Source organism: Falco cherrug, chromosome 2, assembly GCF_023634085.1.
Source record: "Falco cherrug isolate bFalChe1 chromosome 2, bFalChe1.pri, whole genome shotgun sequence".
Taxonomy (NCBI): Eukaryota; Metazoa; Chordata; class Aves; order Falconiformes; family Falconidae; genus Falco; species Falco cherrug.
In genome coordinates, this window is record NC_073698.1 from 114,977,817 (window position 1) to 114,995,754 (window position 17,938).

Consider the following 17,938-nt stretch of genomic DNA (forward strand, 5'->3'; position numbering starts at 1 on the left):
AAGGCAGCCTCAGGATCACAGATCGGTTTTGTTTGTATCAATAGGACATTGTTGTGCAGACAGTGAATCCTAAATGCTTGGCTCGCTAACTCATCTGAACACAAAGCAAACACTGTTCTCCCCGGGTTACCTGTTGTGCAGGCCAGCTGCTCGAGAACCGGAGGGATGGCTGCACGCTGGAGCCCGCTGCAGACACCCACAGCGCTCACAGCACCTCTCCTTTGCTTTCCCCCACCGCAAGTCATTTGGAGAAACTGACGGCCAGCCTTGTGCACGACTCCGTGGAGGCTGAAGTGTGCCACCGCGAGCTGGCTCCCGATGAGGCTGCATCACTGCTGTTTCTTCAAATTAAGTCCCAAACCTCCTGGCTAACAGGTATTCAGAGCAGCCTGACCACCACTGTGCGTTCCTTACCCTTCTAACACATTCCTGGCTTTTTTTTTCTTGCGATAACTTTCTGTCAAGTCACCGAGAACTCGCTGTTAAAATTGTTCTCGGAGCATCAGTCTCATTTGAGATGCAGTTCAAGGCAGACATTTATAGGGAACAGAGATGGGAAAGACTGTTACAGTGATAACCACGTGAAGCCAGCTTGGGCTTCTGGCGTTCAGCGACAGAGACAAAACTCATGTCAGCTCTCCCACGGAGCAGCACCCTCCGCTGTGCCATCCCTCCCACAGCTCGGAGCGCCTCAGCCCCCAGCCCCCTTCGCCAAGCCACGGTCTAGGCTCCTGCCATTTCTCCCCGTCAGCCGGCTCAGGAAGGATCCTTGTACCTAAGCCTGGCAGCCAGATGCCATCGGTGTATTTACATAAATCTTTGTCGTCTGCCTAAAGCCAACAGTAGCCTTTGGGGCAAGGAGCCAAAACAACCTCGAAATCCGCCTTCCTGAACCCTCGATGACAGCTAAGGCATACAAACCCGCCAGACATCCCACTGACTTCCTACCATCACCTGCCACCCTCAGCCTGGAGGCCATCTATCTGCAGCGGGCTGGGGACGGGCTGGGGACGTCTGTTCCCTAGGGAGCGCCACGGGGATCAGAGCAAGCCCAGCTGTTCTGCCCTGACCCTTCCCGGAGACAGGGAAGCGGAGGGAAGCAGCTAACCTGGCTCGGATAGTCGGAAAGGAACAGGAAGGCGAGAAGGGGCTGGGCTGCCGCGCTCACCCTCCCGTGCCTTCCCACCCTGTGGTCCCAAAGCCATCACCCTGCCTTTGCGGTCAGCACCGTGATTTAATTCCCAGTTCCACACCCCTGACGAAAGGCAGAGAAAGCTCATGAGGAGATGTCCCCCAACACGACACGTTTTGGACCGTAACAGCTCCACAGAGGCATGAAGATTGACATGCTCCCACCAGAAATAAGTCAGCTGTTCCTCCAAAGGCCTTTCCTCCCCCAGACTAGCACAGATCACGGGGAACGTACGCACGCTGTTCCCGGCCTCAAGTGGCGGCTGCTTGCCGCTCTCACCTGGGGAGCCTCAAGACCTCAGCAGCAGATGAACACGCTCTGTATTTTCAGCAAGGGCTCAGGATGGAAGTGACCCAGATTTTAGGGACTACAATTTGTAGCGAACTGGCAAAGCCCTGGGGGGAACCTTATATCCACTGTGGGCCCACAGCTAAAGTCAGCTCCCACTGACTGCTCTTAAAGAAAGGGAGGTTCAATCCTCAACCAACCATTCCAGAAAATGCTGTGTGTGACACTCCTGAAGGACAACAGTCCCCGGTGGGTGCTCTGGAGCATTAGCTAGGCTAGGCTTAGCCTTTGTACCAACCTCAAAGAACCAGGGGAGCGCTCAGCAGTGTTATCACGGGTATCCACAGAAGCATTTTGACTTCTAGGTGGCAGCAGACTAGATGCGTTTGAAAAACTCATCGTAAGAATCACAGCATAGATCTATACCTAAGCCTTGAACAGTCCACACTAATTCCCTGCCCAATTACTTCAGATTTTGTGTGGTTTTGTGTCATCCCGTAAGATCTCTCAAGAAAACTGCAGCCTTGTCTATTTGAAAAAGGTGGGGAAAAGGAAGGTTAAAAATAAACACTGGAGATGCGTGTCACATCACAACAGCAGTTTCCAGGCAGTCTCAGTTGCAGGATGAGACTCCACAAGTTATTTGTCGCTGCTGGGGACGTGGATGCTGAAAACCTGGCCGAGACAGAATACCTGGGGGTTGCTTCAAAAGGTGCAAGGGGCAGATGCAGGAGAGGTTAGAAGGTCACTTCTGCAGAGGTAAAATGGTTCTCACAGCTGACCCTGGGTGTGTATTCTGACTCACAGAGGGGGGTTTCAACTAATAACAGGAGCAAACTACTGTTCCAGCTGTCAGATCCAGCCCAAGCTTCTCTCCTACGTTGCTGCCTCTTTGCAGCCAAGCTTCACTGAACCACGGCGGCGGCTGAAGTTAAATCACCGCGGTTTATAGCTGCTATGCCACAGCTGGCTAACAAAGGCAGCGTGAGTTTACTCTGCCTGTCTTTTTAAGTCAGCAATCAAAACTTACCTGCTTTTGGCTTCTGGCTTGAACAACAGGCTCTATTGTTTGTTACTGTATAGGGATAAAAGAATGATTCTTACAGGGGGAAATCCATGCTCTGCCCAGAGTTTTTGTTCATTTTGTGTCCTGATACAAGAAGCGGGTCTAGTATTCAGTATTAGGATTTTGTATTGTCTCAAAATAGAATGTAAATCACATCCTATGGAGAAAGGCAGTAACTGCAAGAAAAATGCATACTCAGTAGTAGCTCCTGTAACGCAAAACTGACAAGAATATTTTTTCCATACTTACAATCCACTTCTCACCCATACAGACTGAGTGTAAAAATGAAGGTCCTCATTCAAAACAGAATTGATGGGTTCGGTGAAGTGCAGCTCTCTGCCCTTGCAGCATTCCAGAGCGAACAGACTGATGGAGGGCTCAGCAAAAACCTGCGGGGTGTGGGGGGAGAAAATAAAGCAGTTTTACTCAGAATAGTCTAGCTTCACTTGTTAGGCATGATGCACACATTTGCCCACTTCGGTTTAATTTCCACATGCTTTTGGGTTAAATCGTGCTCCCTCAGCAAACATAGCAGCAAGGAAAAAGAAAAATACATCCACAGTAGAGCACACAGGGCTGCAACATACTGGATTTATCAGTGGGTTTGTCATTAGAGCGTAGTGTCCCACTAACACAGGCCACAGTGAGTTGCTCTGAGATGCAGAGGCACCTGTGTTAGCATCTGAAAAATCTTTTTGATCCAATTTGTATCATCAGGGCCTTGATTCTTTTTCATAAATCCAGTGTATTTGTTGATGGAACAGGTTACAGCAGTAGTTTTCATGGTGATCTGCAGACTGCATCTGAAGTAGTGAGGCAAATCACAAGTCTATTGTCCACAGACTTCAGTTAGCAGTGGCTCACTGGAAAAACCTTAGGGATCTAACGAATTGGAAAAGGTTAAATACGTCAGACTAAAAAGTTCCCGATGTTTTTAAGAGACACTCCTAGGTTTCTACTGATAATCTTGAGGAAATAGCATAATTAGTAACCCCTTCAACGTCATGCAGAATTGAAACGTTTTTCACTTAATGCGTTCTTTTCTACAGTTGAGAGATAGCCTATGAAAGAAAACAAAAAGATCAGGAAAGAAACCAAAAAGATCAGTTTGCAGGAAGATGTGGTACAGCTCTAAGATCAGCAGAAAAGCAGAGGGAACAGATTTAAATATACAAAGCCTGTGCTTTGGAACAAGGAACACCGGTACAAATTTTCTACTATTTCTAACCTAAAACCGTAAGGGAATTATCATAACCAGACTCATAAGCACTTGTAATATATATCTTGATGCAGCTGGTGAAGGAAGATGGAACAGGTCCGAATAACCGCTTCAATTAGCAGCCCCTCCAGGGAAGTCACCTTGTTCTTAGGAGATGGTACCATGAGATAGCTGGCCTGGGCAAAAGATAGGATTTCTTTTGCAGCGAAGATATGGCCTCAGGTGGAACAAATAAAACAAAATCTTGAATTAAAGTTGACACAGGCGCTGAGTAATTAAGAGAACTTAACTTTCACATTTGAAGAGACACATGCGTTGTGCGAAGTCTGTCTGAAGAGCTCAGTGGTGAATCAGGACTTAGGAATTTACTGGCACTGACGCGTGCCCTTGGTATGTAGCTTGTTCAAGTCCTGCCTCAGAGACATCGCTTGCCTCTGCTAACCTGTGCACGGACAATGGAAGTCATGCAACACTGCATGGACAGGGAGTTTGCAGAGACATTTTAAAGAAGAGCCTGCAGTGGTCTGCCCAGAGATATTTTTTTTAAGCCTATCAGGCTCCCAAAAAATTGATGTTATGAAACAGAGAGAGATTAAAACCCATAACGTTTTCATTTTGGAATGTCTGCTCTTCCCACCTGCCTTCAGCTGGATGACGTGGGTCAAATTTAGTGTGTGTCCAAAGGGTTACTTTGAAATCTAGAGCAGCAGACCTAGCGCAGGCAGCTGCTTCTCAGATCGCCTGGCTCAGCAAGGCAGTATCATCACACACTGGTTTGCAAGAGCCTGCTCCGTGGGCACTGGGAGTGCAGACCAGGAGCCATGCCCAGAACAGGTCCAACAGGGGCAATTTTCACCAGTGCATCAGTAACCACAGGAAACACCGTTTGGCATCCTCGTTGCTAGACACTGTTACCAAAGCCTAACATTTGTCCTGCTGTTGCAATATTCAATATGTTCGAGGCAGGGATGCTGTCCTAGGTCCAGCACATCCACTTATATACCAAGAATCAGAGCAGCAAATTGGTGGAGTCAATTAAAATGACCATAGCTCTCATGTGGTGGAGACTGTTTGAACTTAATGGGCCTGAGAAAGCCCTGTCCGGTTGCTCAGAGCCCCAGCACACAGCAGACGTTGCAGCTCTGACACACACACACACACCCCCCCCATCACAAGGACCGATACCATCTTTCCAGGGAGACCTCAGAAGGACCCCACTGCACAGACGTGAAGCACAAAGAAAACACGCTGCCGTCTCAAGCTCTGAAGCTCTCATAGTTCCATAACCATATATAGTGCAAGGAGCCGATTGCTCACTTTATATATACCGCCTTACACCAACAGCTGGCAGCAGTGACTTGGCCTGGCTTTCTTCTCTGATTTTGTTTTCAGAGCTCCATGGAAACTACCAACAGCAGAAAACAAGGTTTTGAGGCCATGCTGTTACACTTAGTACAGAGGCAACTTGCTCCCCCCCTTCCTTGCAGAACGCCGAGGTGCACGCTCACCTATTCAAGAGTCAGCACTGATACGTAAGTGTGAGATCAGCGATACACAAGACAGGATCAGCTTTCTTCGCCAAGGCCCGATCCTGACAGCCCAGGGAGGAATGGGGCTCTCCAAGAACCAGAGGAAGGACAACTGGGCAACAGTACAAGAGGGGACAACCTCACATCATGGCATTGCTTTAGGTCCCCAATTTCTAAAGGCGAGCTGAAGCCATCCACATCTACCCACGACTGGCAAGTCACTCCTGGAACGGCAGCCTTTGAGGAAAGCTTGCCAGCTGCACGAATGACATTGCACTAAAGCCCTACTTAACCTGACCTGTGTGTTAAGGAACTAATTGCCTTGCTTAAACCAGTGCCCATGAAGTTTCAAGAGGTTTTGCCCATCCTCTTTTTTTTTTTTTTCTAATGCCAGTGTCCAGGGAGAAACTTGAAGAGATTGAATATATTCAAGAGGCTGGTGATTAAGGAAGGCTCTGTTTATGTAGCATTTCAAGATACACGCAGCCTTGTGAGCTGTTAAATACAGTGATACTCTTTACTTAACAGGTCTGCCAGTCCAATGCCAATACAGCACGTGATGCAACGAAAATGACAGTTTTTTCCCCTCCTCACTGTGTGATTTCAGAGGCTGAAAGGTAAGCCGTGGAATTTAACACTCTAAAAATCTCTTGCACAGTTCAACTCAGCTCAGACTTACCCCTCAACAACTTCCACATTTTTTTAACAGAGAGAAGCTGCACACCACAAATTTTTCACAATTCAGAGCAGAATTTTCTATTTTACCAGTTCAGGAAAAAAACAGGCAATGCAAGCCTGAAGTATTTGATATTAAACAAAGATCAGTGCAAGATCAGCTTCCTTCAAATGCCTTTTGTTTGCAGTGCAAGGCTTAGGTGGCTTGACCAACTGTAAAGCAACAATATACAGACAGCGAGAAGTTAACCAAAAGGCGGTAGAACTGAAAACGCAGTGCACGGGTGAATTTGCACACATGCTTATAATAAAAACAAGTATAGCTTTAGCTATCGATAACATACAGATGTTGTTTCATTATGAACTCTGCGAAAATTATTACTAATAAAACCCTTTTGAGAAGGGCTCATCCCCCAACATGTTTTTCCTTGCACCTTATTTTTGCAGACTTGGACTTTGCAGACTTTGATGGGAAAGCCCAATAAAGGCAAAGAAAGCAAGCCACGGGGCCGGACTAGAGCACCACTGTAACCCAGTCACGGCAAGGGCTGGGACGTTTCCCCACTTCGCATCCCTGCTGACTGCTGCTATAAAACCAGCATTCACCAGAGCCGTAACTGGAAGAGCCTCCACAGCCGTATTACATCATCCTTGGAAAAATCTTTACTCTTCAGTCTTGGCTAACTCATCATTTACAACTGTCTTTACTGAAGCTGCGCTCGCCTGGCTGCTCCCTTGAGTGTGGGAAGGATGCCTGGCTGAGGGCGAGGAACGCTGTGCTGGATGAGAGGAACACCCATGGTCCAGTCCCAGCTACACAAAATGACTCATTCTCTGGCCGTGGGAAACACTAATTACTTTTTGTATCTGATTTCATTATTTGCCTCATAGGAATGCTGGGGAGATTAGTTAACACCTGTATTTAACTTACAAAAGATAACCAACACAGAAATACAGGAACTATTATGATTGATCAGAGCGAGAGTAAGGAATGCCTCAAAAGAAAAAAAAAACAACCAAAACCCAAGCACGTTGCACAACCTGTAACACAGATCTCATTTTTGTTTTGAGAAACCAAGAGACTGGTTTAACTTTTGGGCTGAAGTTAGCATTTTAGATGGAAAACTTACTGCTCGCTGCAACCATCCTGGATACTCTTGCCCATGTGAGTCACACCAGATATTGCAGGGAGTTTGACAAAACATGCCTGAGAAAAGGCAGCACTAGAGCTGAAGAACATCGTAAGAACTTCTTCTAAGGGTCTCTATCCCAAAAGATTAACCTCTTCAAGCAACACTGGACAAATGCTCTAAGAAGCAACCATGGCCCTATAAATGGCCCAGTCGACTTCAGTCGCTCTCTTCCTGCCAGGCGAGCTGCCCGTGCTTTCCTTTTCCTGAATTCATGGCAACGCAAAAGGCAGGTCCTGACTGATGCAGGCACGGAAACCTCTAACTCTGCAGCAAATGCAGCAACCCTTAGCCTGCACTATGCTTTCACCCACCCGCAGAATGGCTATTAACAATAATAACCAGCAAATTTCATCAATAATCTTTTCTAAAAGGGTGCTTTGGGATTTTTAGATGAAAGGAGATGATGACAGGCAAGTTACATTAGTTCCAGTTTTCCTACCACTACTAAATACATGTGTACCCTTTCTAATGTTAAGTGGGCTTCCAAAGCGTATAACTGCCTGTTCACTTAAATAAATACATTCCTGTGAGATATCCTTTTTAGTGTTTTCCCCACTTACAAAATCCTACATGAAAAAGACTCATTTGTCTTTCAGAAGCATTCACTCCCCTTCTCAGAAGGGAAAGGCCACCTAACACAACGCTATTCAGTATGCAATCTAGATTAATACATGGGTATTGCAACACTATTTTTCCTCCTAGAACACCGAAAACAAGACGTTATTTTCTCATTATCAAGGTACAGATATGCTTGTTCCTTCTCTGTATCCTTTAATTAACCTATAGCTTTTCCAAAGTGCTTCCCGAAGGACAAAACAGTCCAGTCTGAATCTGAATGAAATGGAACAGCAAGGAAAAAATACAGGTAGAGCTTCCTAAAGATTTAGTTTGAGTATTATACACCTCAGAGAATAAGCCAAGATGGGAAAGAGGTTCCTGGGAATAAGGGAACACCTTCCCCACTTTCCTTACGAACCTGCCTAACTTTTACTTTGCTGCTTCCTGAACAAACAGTAAGGGAAACCGGCTACAGAGATGTGCTTAATTCCTCTACGATGCCAGTGCATCGCTAGCCTGAGCCTGTTTTCTTACCCAAATTCATTTTACACTGTTCTGAAAGTCTGGGGTTTTTTTTCCATTTTAACTGGGCCAACTCAGTGATGTAGAAAGGTATTTTTCATTTTGTAATGTAATTCAGCTCTTAAAAAAGCAAATTATATCTCTGGCAACTTTCAAACTAAAAATTCTAAAGTTTGCTTTCAAAACAAACACAACAACTCCTCATTTTTCTCATTTAGACTGCTTACTGTATTTGTTTGCATCAACGCTGTGTTTTCCAGAGAACTAACTGTTCCCTCAAATCCTTTCCTTATCTTCAATTGGTTGATCTATTTTCAAAAAAAATAAAAATAAAAAAATCAGTCAAAGCATTGCCAAAGTTCCTAGCTGTTTCACACAGATTAAGGCATTACTGTTACCTCACTCAAAAAAATTCCAAAAATCCCACCTTACAACACTTACAGTGTTGTTCCGTCAGGTCACAAACGCACCCCCATGCCATGAAGGAGTACGACAGATACGTAACTTCAATCCTCAAATTCTCCTTCCAAAACAGAGAGCTCAGAAGTCTCGTAGCAACTGACAACATCCAAAGATCCCCTGAAAACCATTACAATTTTAAAATGAAAACTCAAACAGTTAACACTGAAGGTACCAGTGCAATCAACAGCAAAAACGTTGCTAGATGTTCCTTTTAGTTGCTAGAACCGACAGGAACAGAAAGGGCATCGATGCGGGGTCAGATGCAGAAGCCGGTGTGGACGCCCCGCAGGTGTCAGCAGCCTGTGCTGACCGCGGTGTTTCACAGCTCCTTTGGAGTTAGCCCCACAGACAAGGATCTATATTCTTACATACATCCCGCATATAAAGGCCCAGAGATGGGACCTCACCCAGCTGTACAAAAATCAAGGTAACAGAGAGTTAATTACCATTACAGTCTTCCGAATTAGAAAGGGAATACCCAGATCCTGTGTCCCCATCTCCTCCAGCAGATTTGTTCTCCTATGCCAAAGACCTGGCGGAAACCATCTACTTTTAAAATATACAGCTGGACCACAGCTACACCGGTCAACACAGCTGGATTGTTGCCAAAGGCTGGCAATGAGCTAGCCTTAGGAGTCCTTTGTACTGCTAAACCCGTATTTTTTCCCCCCTCTGCCAGTGTCACACATGGGTCACTACTTCCAGTCAACATCTGGGATGCAGAATCCTCACGCAGTGAGGTCATACACGGTCCCCCCCCAGCATGACAGTCCTTCCAACAGTTACACTTACGGCAAATACACCTCACAGAGCAGAGCAGGAGACAACACACGTTCAGGGCTTGGTGTTGGGGTTAAACCTTCTCCCTCTTACGTGTAAGCTATCGAGATCCACAGCTTAGGTCTGAAATTGGGCTGGTATGTAAAGCTGGATAACGGAAGGGGTTCCCAATGTCACAATTGAATTCAATAAAGCCATACAACAATTCCACTTGGGAATACGCTTGCTGCTTTCTTGAATGAGCTAACAGAAATATCTTGTAATAAAAAGGGCTCTGTTCCAAGAACAGCGCACGGCGGACAATGCACAGAGCTAACGAGGGCTGCTCCTGACCACTGACGAAAAGCACCGCTGCGTGCTTAACATCACGTCTGGGCCACACAATGCCTGCGAGCACCGTCCTGGGCGATTAGCACACACAATGTGTTAGGGGCCGATGAGGGCATTTCTATTTGTAAACCAGGTGTGGTTCAATAGCAATTTACACTGTTTAGCGCCTCGATTTTATGAAGCACAAGGGCTCCTATTTGCAAGAGAGGAACTGAACTAAGAGGTGCTTGCTTAATACAAATGTTATTTACAAAATACAGGAAGATGTGTGTAACCTTCCCACACGCAGCCTGCCAAACACACATCTCCCAGGGCTTGGCCCTCGGTAATCAAGGGCTGCCAGTAGCTTCCTACTATGCCAAACTGTAGAGTTACTTCCCTGTGAGATTACAGGCTGGGGGATTTGGACGAGACCTACCATTTCATGTCAGAACTTCACTCTAGATTTAGCAGAGTCGAGTCCAAGAGCCTAACGTGAAAAGGAGATCTTTAATCTGCAGACCAGGCTCTCGGCAGGCGGGAAGCTACAGCTCCACAGAAGTCACCATATCTACATAACCCAGTAAAAAGACCAAGTTGTACATCCTTCCCACCATGCCCATGGCTTTTGGTGTTTGGAGCCGTTTGTTGTTGTTTGTTTCTTTTTTAAAAAAAATCTGTTCGCAAGATTTGAAGAACACTGAATTGAGTAATCTTTAAAGTCTAGTTTCGTAAGAGTTACAGTGAAGAGCTACAAGTCACAGACTGAGTTTGTGCTCTGTGATGAGGGAAGCAGGAAGAGTTTTGGAGAAGTTGGTCAGTGCTAGAGAGGAGTATGCAGAGCAGCCACTTGATTCTCTTTTACCAACAGTGTTATGGCCAGCTTATCTTCGATGCTTTTCGATAGAAGCATACCAAGATATGGGACAAAGGCACAGACACCACAGCAAGAATCCAGAGGCATAAGCCTTGGGTGCAGGATTACAACAGGATGCACAAAAGGCCGTATCTGTCTTGTACTGCATAGTACAAGGCATTCCTGCCCAACCTGCTGGCCACAGAGGACCTCATATCTCACCCTACTGCTACAACAGGTCACTTAACTGCAAGTTTTCTTGGGTAGTACAACCAACGTGACCTGAAAGTCACATGAAGACTATATGCATGTGTAGGAAGTACTTGTCCTGTATCTCAGAACTGTCACCAAGAGAGAGGACAGCCACATGAGCTTTGGACTGGACCATCTGATGCGTCACACACGGCTCATAGGCCGCATGCACGGTATATTATACCACTTTATTGACCCATGACTTCAGACGCCATTAGGAGGCCAAACCCTTTTTTATATTTCTGTAAAATAGTACAGTACACAGCATTATGGCAAGTATATGCTACCTCGTAATTTCAATTTTCATGTCTTCCGTGTGTAGTTTGCTTTAAGATTGAACCTTGGCTGTAGGCCTTAGAAATGTAGCCCCTTAAGCTTAGATGGCGTGACAAAATGTCTCACTGAGTACTGAGCTCGCTGAGCTGTATCATAAAGACCTATACTGAGATTGTGGCAAGGTTTTGCCAGGAGCTACAGGGGTGACTTCTGTGAGAAGCTGCCAGGAGCTTCCCTGTGTGTGATGGAGCCAACGCCATCGGCTCCCAGACGGGCCCAACACTGGCCAAGGCCGAGCCCAGCAGCGATGGTGGCAGCACCTCGGGGACAGTGCATTTAAGAAGGGGAAAAACCAACAGCAACTGCAACCAGCTGGAGAGCGGAGGGAGAACACGTAAGAGAAACAGCCCTGCAGGCACCCGGGTTGGTGCAGAAGGGGAAGGAAGAGCTGCAGGTGCCAGAGCACAGACTCCCCAGCAGCCCATGGACTGCGCCCCCCAACCCCCCCTGGGGCAGGGGGTGCCCGCAGGGGGCTGTGACCCGCGGGCAGCGGCGCTGGGGCAGCTCCTGGCAGGGCCCGTGGCCCCGCGGGGAGAGGAGCCCGGGCTGGGGACCCCGCGGGGACCCCCCTGGGGCCGGCTGGGCCTGGGGGGCTGCGCCCTGGCAGGGCCCCGGGCTGGGGCAGGGGCAGGGGGCGAGGAGCCTCCCCATGGGGGGCAGGGGCGGCAGGGACAGCTGTGAGGGACTGACCCCAGCCCCGGCCCGGCCCGGCGCTGCTGGGGGGGCCGGAGGTAGAGACACCGGGAGTGGAGCTGAGCCGGGGAGAAGGGACGGGCGGGGGGAAGGGGGTTTAAGATGTATGTTTTATTTCTCATTATCCTACTCTGATTTGATTGGTACTAAATTAAACTAATTTCCCCACGTTGAGTCTGTGTTGGCCATGCTGGTAACTGGTGACTGACCCCTACCCTGCCCTCACCCCGACCCAGGAGCCTGTCGTCGTATTTTCTCTCCCCTGCCCAGCTGAGGAGAGCAGTGACAGAGCAGCTCTGGTGGGCACCTCGTGTCCAGCCAGGGTCACCCCACCACAAGACCAGTCAGAAAAATGCCAACCAACACAACCTGTATGAAAGAGAGCACCTTTGAGCCCAGAACACTCAAAAGCACGCGCCTACAACTGACCACATGCACGCAGCCTGGCTTGTTCCTAACCCAAAAAATTCCGTAAGCCAAGAAAACAAACTTCACTCTTTTCCCTGAGTGGGAGTTTGTTTAGTGCAAGCACTTGCGTCAGACATCTGACTAGAAAAAAAGAGTTCTGAAAGGTTTTTTTGTGGTGGGTTTTTTTTCCCCAATAAAATCCTTACGTATTGAATAGGCTTGAGGGATTTGATTGCAGCAGTCGGGCAGCCACAGGAACTGAGGTCAACGTAGAGGCCTTCTTCCAGCACACAGTGATTGTCAGTGATTTCCCCCTGGTAATACAGGAGCCAACTGCAAAAATAATGTGACAGAAAAGATCACCTGCTCTAGCTGCTTATTAAAGGTAAGGTTTTTTTCAAGACTTAGTATTTGCTAAGGAAACAAGGAGTAAAAAAATTTGTTTGTTCTTGTTAAGCTTAAAAGTAAGGTGACGTGAAAGGTTATGTGGCTAAGCAACCAAATCAGCAAAACCAAATCATGGGGCACAGAAATCTCAGTTCCAGAGTCAAACGACGCGAGTGGAATGCAGACACTTCTACTGTACCAAGTTCTCAGAATCTATAATACATTCTAACTGGAGTTGAAAAAATAAATATATCACAGTAACTGCAAACTTCCCAGAGGGAAAGCAAAATGCATACTAACTGAAACCAATGACAGGACAACAGTTACTGGGATGCACTGCAAGACAAAGGGTCTAAAACATGGTGGAATACAATGGGTATGTGTTATGTGCTTTCACCTGTCTGAAATTTAGTAGTGTTTAAAAAAAAAAATATTTCACATTACTTAAAATGGTGGCATGTAAAAACAGACTTACCATCCCCGCAGAACCTTAAAAGAACATGGTATGAATGATGTAAAATCAGAAACTTCTGCTGTGAAATCTATACATGCTCCTTGGAAATGTGTATTACTGAAAGCTTTGAGCTACAAGAACAAAACAAAACAAAACCAATGACTAGAAGGAAAATGAACGCATTATCATCAACGTAAACAGAGATAGCTGTGCTCTTAGAGAACTATCCATTCGATTCACAAAGGTACAATAAAAAGGATGAATTCTCATTTAAAGAAGCTTTTATGTTTCTACAACTGCTTTAGTTTTAGAAAGATTCAAGTGTTTTACCGTCTCTGGGCCCAGTACAGGATGCTTCCCAGTGATGCTAAGGCAGTGGTATCAAGCCTAAGTTCAACTGCAGCAGCAGAGGGCCCAGAGAAAAAGAGAAGGCTAGCACTGAGGGATGTTATCTTCCAGCCAAAGCGCCCCTGAACTGCGGCTAACTCTTGCTACAGCTCAGCAATCCGGTGTTCAAAACAGGACAGGGAAGTGCTGGTCCAAAGATACAGGGCTACTATTGATAAAGTGCCTTGAAATCTTCTGTTATCACTGTGATCGTAGGTAGTTTCTCATTTAAGAACATTTTGGGGGGAACCGGGTACAGGCAGGTAGATGCACCATGAACTTCTGAAGTTCAGCTAAGCTGGTTTTATATGTCATGATAAAGGAATTGAACCATACCCCACCAGTAAGATGTGATCAATTCACCCTGAAAAAGCAGTAAGGTTGAAAGTGCTGCAGTAAAAGAAAAAGGAAAAAAAGCAGTATGCTATAGCCTATGACCTACAGCAAAGTCGCCTAGAATTCTGTACTGCCGCTGTGTAACTGAGGTGAATTTCACTTCAAAGCCTGAAAAAGAGGCTGGAAAAGAATGAAAAAAATATAATTGTATCAAGAGAACAGCTCGTATTCTGTAATGGAGGAAAAACACGATGGCTGTTGCAAGAGCTACTTCCCCCTTCATGCCCCAAACTGGCCTAGCTTCCTGCCAAAGAAAAGAAATCAAATGCTTTTGCCAGTACAGAGCAAGGCGGCCAGACACAAGTATCAGCAAATGATTTTATGGAAAAGCTCTGTCCGTGTTTTTAAAATAAATGAGTATGTTTCCTGTTAGAGAGAACAAGGCTTAACCTGGCTTTACATGCTGGAACTGCAAATGGGAGAAGAACACAATCAGATACAATATCATGAATAAAGTGTAACTGATTTTTCTGTAAATATAATTGTACTGCTATGTCACAGAGCGTCTATTTAAGCTGTAATTACATAGTATTTTCTACCCACTTATCTCAAAGCTCTTTATAAAAGAACATATACATATATACGTACACATACACGGCCTTTCATAAGCCAGATGCTATGCAAGGCTTTTAAAAAAGGTCTCTTAACTCATTTTTATACAGAATATATCTAATAATGAATGGTGGTCTTAATTTGACAAAAGCTCGGCTGAAGCTCTGATTTCCCCGTGAAAGCACTGCATATCTGCAATTAATCTCAAACTGCAGCTTTATCTACTTTGTCAGTTTGACATTATTATACAAGGTTTCACTTCCTAAAAAGTCAACAGATAGCACGTTAAAATACAAGTTATCAAAGCAATTATCTCTGCTTCCTAAAACATCTGTACAAGTCAACTGCTACTGAAAGAGGCTTTGTTCTTGCTGGGCAAAACCAAATTGTATTTTTAATAAATAAAATTAATGGCTTCTTAGAGTTGGTGACTTCAGACATTCTTGTATTCTATGTACTTCGTTTATTAGGGAGCCTGGCATGAGGAAAAGGTCAGGGGAGTTACTGAGAGATTTAAGAAAATTTACTTGCTTTTCAGTTTCTGACAAGCAACTAAAAACAAAAGTGAAAGGATACACTCTTGTAGACAGTGAAAACAGTCCCCTTAGCTCAGACATATGTTTATTAAAGGTGGGAGAATGTATAATCACTAAAAATAACTGGTATATAGCTTATACAAAGGTCAAACATTGGGATGCTTACGATGCTTAAGGATTTCCCAGCTCATAGACACCATGCTTTGAAGTTCCAAACTGAGAGACTGTTGCATACATGGAAACTTCTATTTTACTCTAAATGGGAAATTCTGCGTATTTATCCAAAAGACTGTCCTTTACTTACCCTAAGCGATTGATTTTTTTCTCATAAAAACTTACTCAAAATATTTCCCCTAAAAGAACTGTAGCAATATGAATTATGTTCTTCCTTCCCTAGCTTTGTGGCAGAATCTTATGAAAACCAGGATTGTGATAAACCAGGACAGTATTTTTTTTTTTTTTTACAAACAGAGTTAGGACTGCTATTAGAGAGCACAAAAGGCAAAACACAGTCTAGCACGTCAGTATTTACAAGTGACTGTGCATACCCACCCACAGAAGGTTTTTTTTCCACGTATTACTGGAAATAAAACAACTGTAAAGCACAATTTATTGAAACTTCAAAGGTTTTAATTGATACTCAAGGTGGAATAAAGCACTCCAAGAATAGTTTCTGGGTGATCCTGAAAAAATAGAAGAGTTGAAGATAGAGAGAAAATTATCTTCAACTGTTTGGACGTCACCATTTCGTCCGAGTCTGTTATTTTATCTGGTATCATTTGCCAAGGCATTACTGTGAACATACTTGCAAGTCTGTGGATTTGGCTGCAAACTGCCACATGAATAGGTCTGGCAGGAAAACAGTGTTTAAGACTAAAATAATACACCAATTATGTCTTCAGACAGGAAACATTTCCTGTAGTGCTGGGTTAACCATAAAATTGTAGAACTAGAATAAGTGGAGAAAAAGAAGGGTGTGGTCAACCTAAGGAACACAATGTATGTATTTCCCATGTGCTTCTGGCTGTTATACCCATCCAAGCAAGAAAGAGCATTCTGTCCAGACGACAAAATACTTCAGCTTTCTGAAGCAGAACCAATGAGCTCTGAAGTCTCTTTTGTCCAAAAAACCGACACGTTTCTTGAAATAAAATTTTCCAAATTTCCTTAATTAAAAGCATATCATAGAGAAAGCAATGTAACCACTCAGATCATCACCCATGCTAGTAGCATACTCCAGGACAGGAAAAAATAAATCAAACAACTAACATAGGAAGGGAGGAGAACCCTGTTGGGAAAGAATGTTGTGGGAGACATAGACCATGCTTGGTGATGAGCCAGACACTTAGAGCAGGTTTTTGTTTTAGAACGATATCACAAAGGTACATTAATGGAACGTAATTTTGTAAGATAAGGACCAAAAATAAACCCCCAAACTAACTAGTTTTTGAGACTAGAAGTGAATTATAGGGACTGCTTTCTCTTTATAAGTCGTCACCAACTTAGACACAACTTTCAGGGAAATTGTCAGAATGTATGGTAGAAGAGATTTTTCATAGATTTAATATAATCAGGATGTGTTCAGTTCCGGTCATACGTTACCGTGAGGAAAAGGGAAGCACGGAGCAAGTGGTGCCTATTCCTTAAGGAGCAGCTGTACGTTCCTTGGAAAGTACGAAAAGCAGAGCTACCAGCCTACAAGACTAAAAAACCTAACTTCCCGGGTCAATGCGTCTGCAGGTTTGAAGAATGCAGTTCAATTTTCTGCAGTTTATACTTTCCCATCTCATGTACGAGCAAGATAGTGACAAACCAGATAAAATGCGAAATAATGGAAAGAAAGTACACCACAAAGAAGGATGAATGCATGTGATAATGAGTTTCTAGAATCAGGAAGGAAAGAGAAGGAAAATAAGTAGCTAGGGAGAGCCAAAGTCACTCAAAAACCTACTGAACTGCTTGTGTTTTTGAGGACAGAATACTAAAGGGTATGGTCTGCAAAAGCAAAGAGCAGAGCATTAGCAAACTTAACCTTTATACATCTACCAGTTTCCTCCCATCAATGGTTTTCTGTGTGGAGATGATAATACTGAGATACTATCGGAAGTAACAAAGTAAAGCATTCAAGATTACCTGTATTTAATTATTAAATGTAGTTTAGTACTAGAGACTGTTACATAATGCCAACATACCAAATGTGGAGGCTCATTCGTCCCAAGTGGTTCCTGCAATAAAAAAATACATATCAATAAATACAAAATATTAACTACAATTTATTTCCTACAAGACAGGTCAAGTTCCTGAAATTTGTTAATTATGAACTCAATAGCAGAAAAAAGCCCCCATTTCCCAGATTCCTGGCACAATTCTCTTCCCCAACCTCTTCCATCAGCTGCCCGTAAACTCACGACTACCTGCCTGACTTGCTCTGTGCCTTTCACACAAAGAACTTGCAGCAGTATCAATTACTTCACCTAATGTGGATTAGAGTCCATGTAAATGTGTCTGCATTTATTTTTTCTGTTTCTTGAAAAAAAGACAGAATTAAAACCCACAGAAGACTGTGACACCTCTTTCAACATGTGCTCTTCAAAATAAGGTTAAATGTTGCTTTCCTATTTTCAGTGCAGTAGTATCATTTATTAATATACTTATTGCTGAGGTTTGCCTTTATTTCGCATTAGGATTTTGACAGTTCTGGCACTAATCTATTTGGGCAAGTTGCACTACCTTAGATTTAATAATGGATTAAAAATATTTCCTGTCTTTATTCACTATATGTATTACAAATATTCTAGCATAAAAATAAGAAAAAAAAAATATAAGCAGACCTCTATTACACAACATGGGGCAGATAGAAACAGTTGAGAATTTATTTCCATTATCAA

At 44.4% G+C, this 17,938-nt stretch overlaps 1 protein-coding gene across 1 annotated transcript in view; it reads right to left on the bottom strand.

Moving 5' to 3' along the window:
- CRYBG3 (crystallin beta-gamma domain containing 3) overlaps positions 1 to 17,938 on the bottom strand; it is a 95,450-nt gene that overhangs the window by 7,805 nt on the left and 69,707 nt on the right. Inside the window, exons 15-18 of the mRNA XM_055703268.1 lie at positions 17,243 to 17,275; positions 13,201 to 13,310; positions 12,545 to 12,671; positions 2,796 to 2,935 (exon numbers count right to left, since the gene is read on the bottom strand). Of these exons, the coding sequence (XP_055559243.1) occupies positions 2,796 to 2,935; positions 12,545 to 12,671; positions 13,201 to 13,310; positions 17,243 to 17,275 (410 nt within the window). The remainder of the gene's footprint in view (positions 1 to 2,795; positions 2,936 to 12,544; positions 12,672 to 13,200; positions 13,311 to 17,242; positions 17,276 to 17,938) is intronic.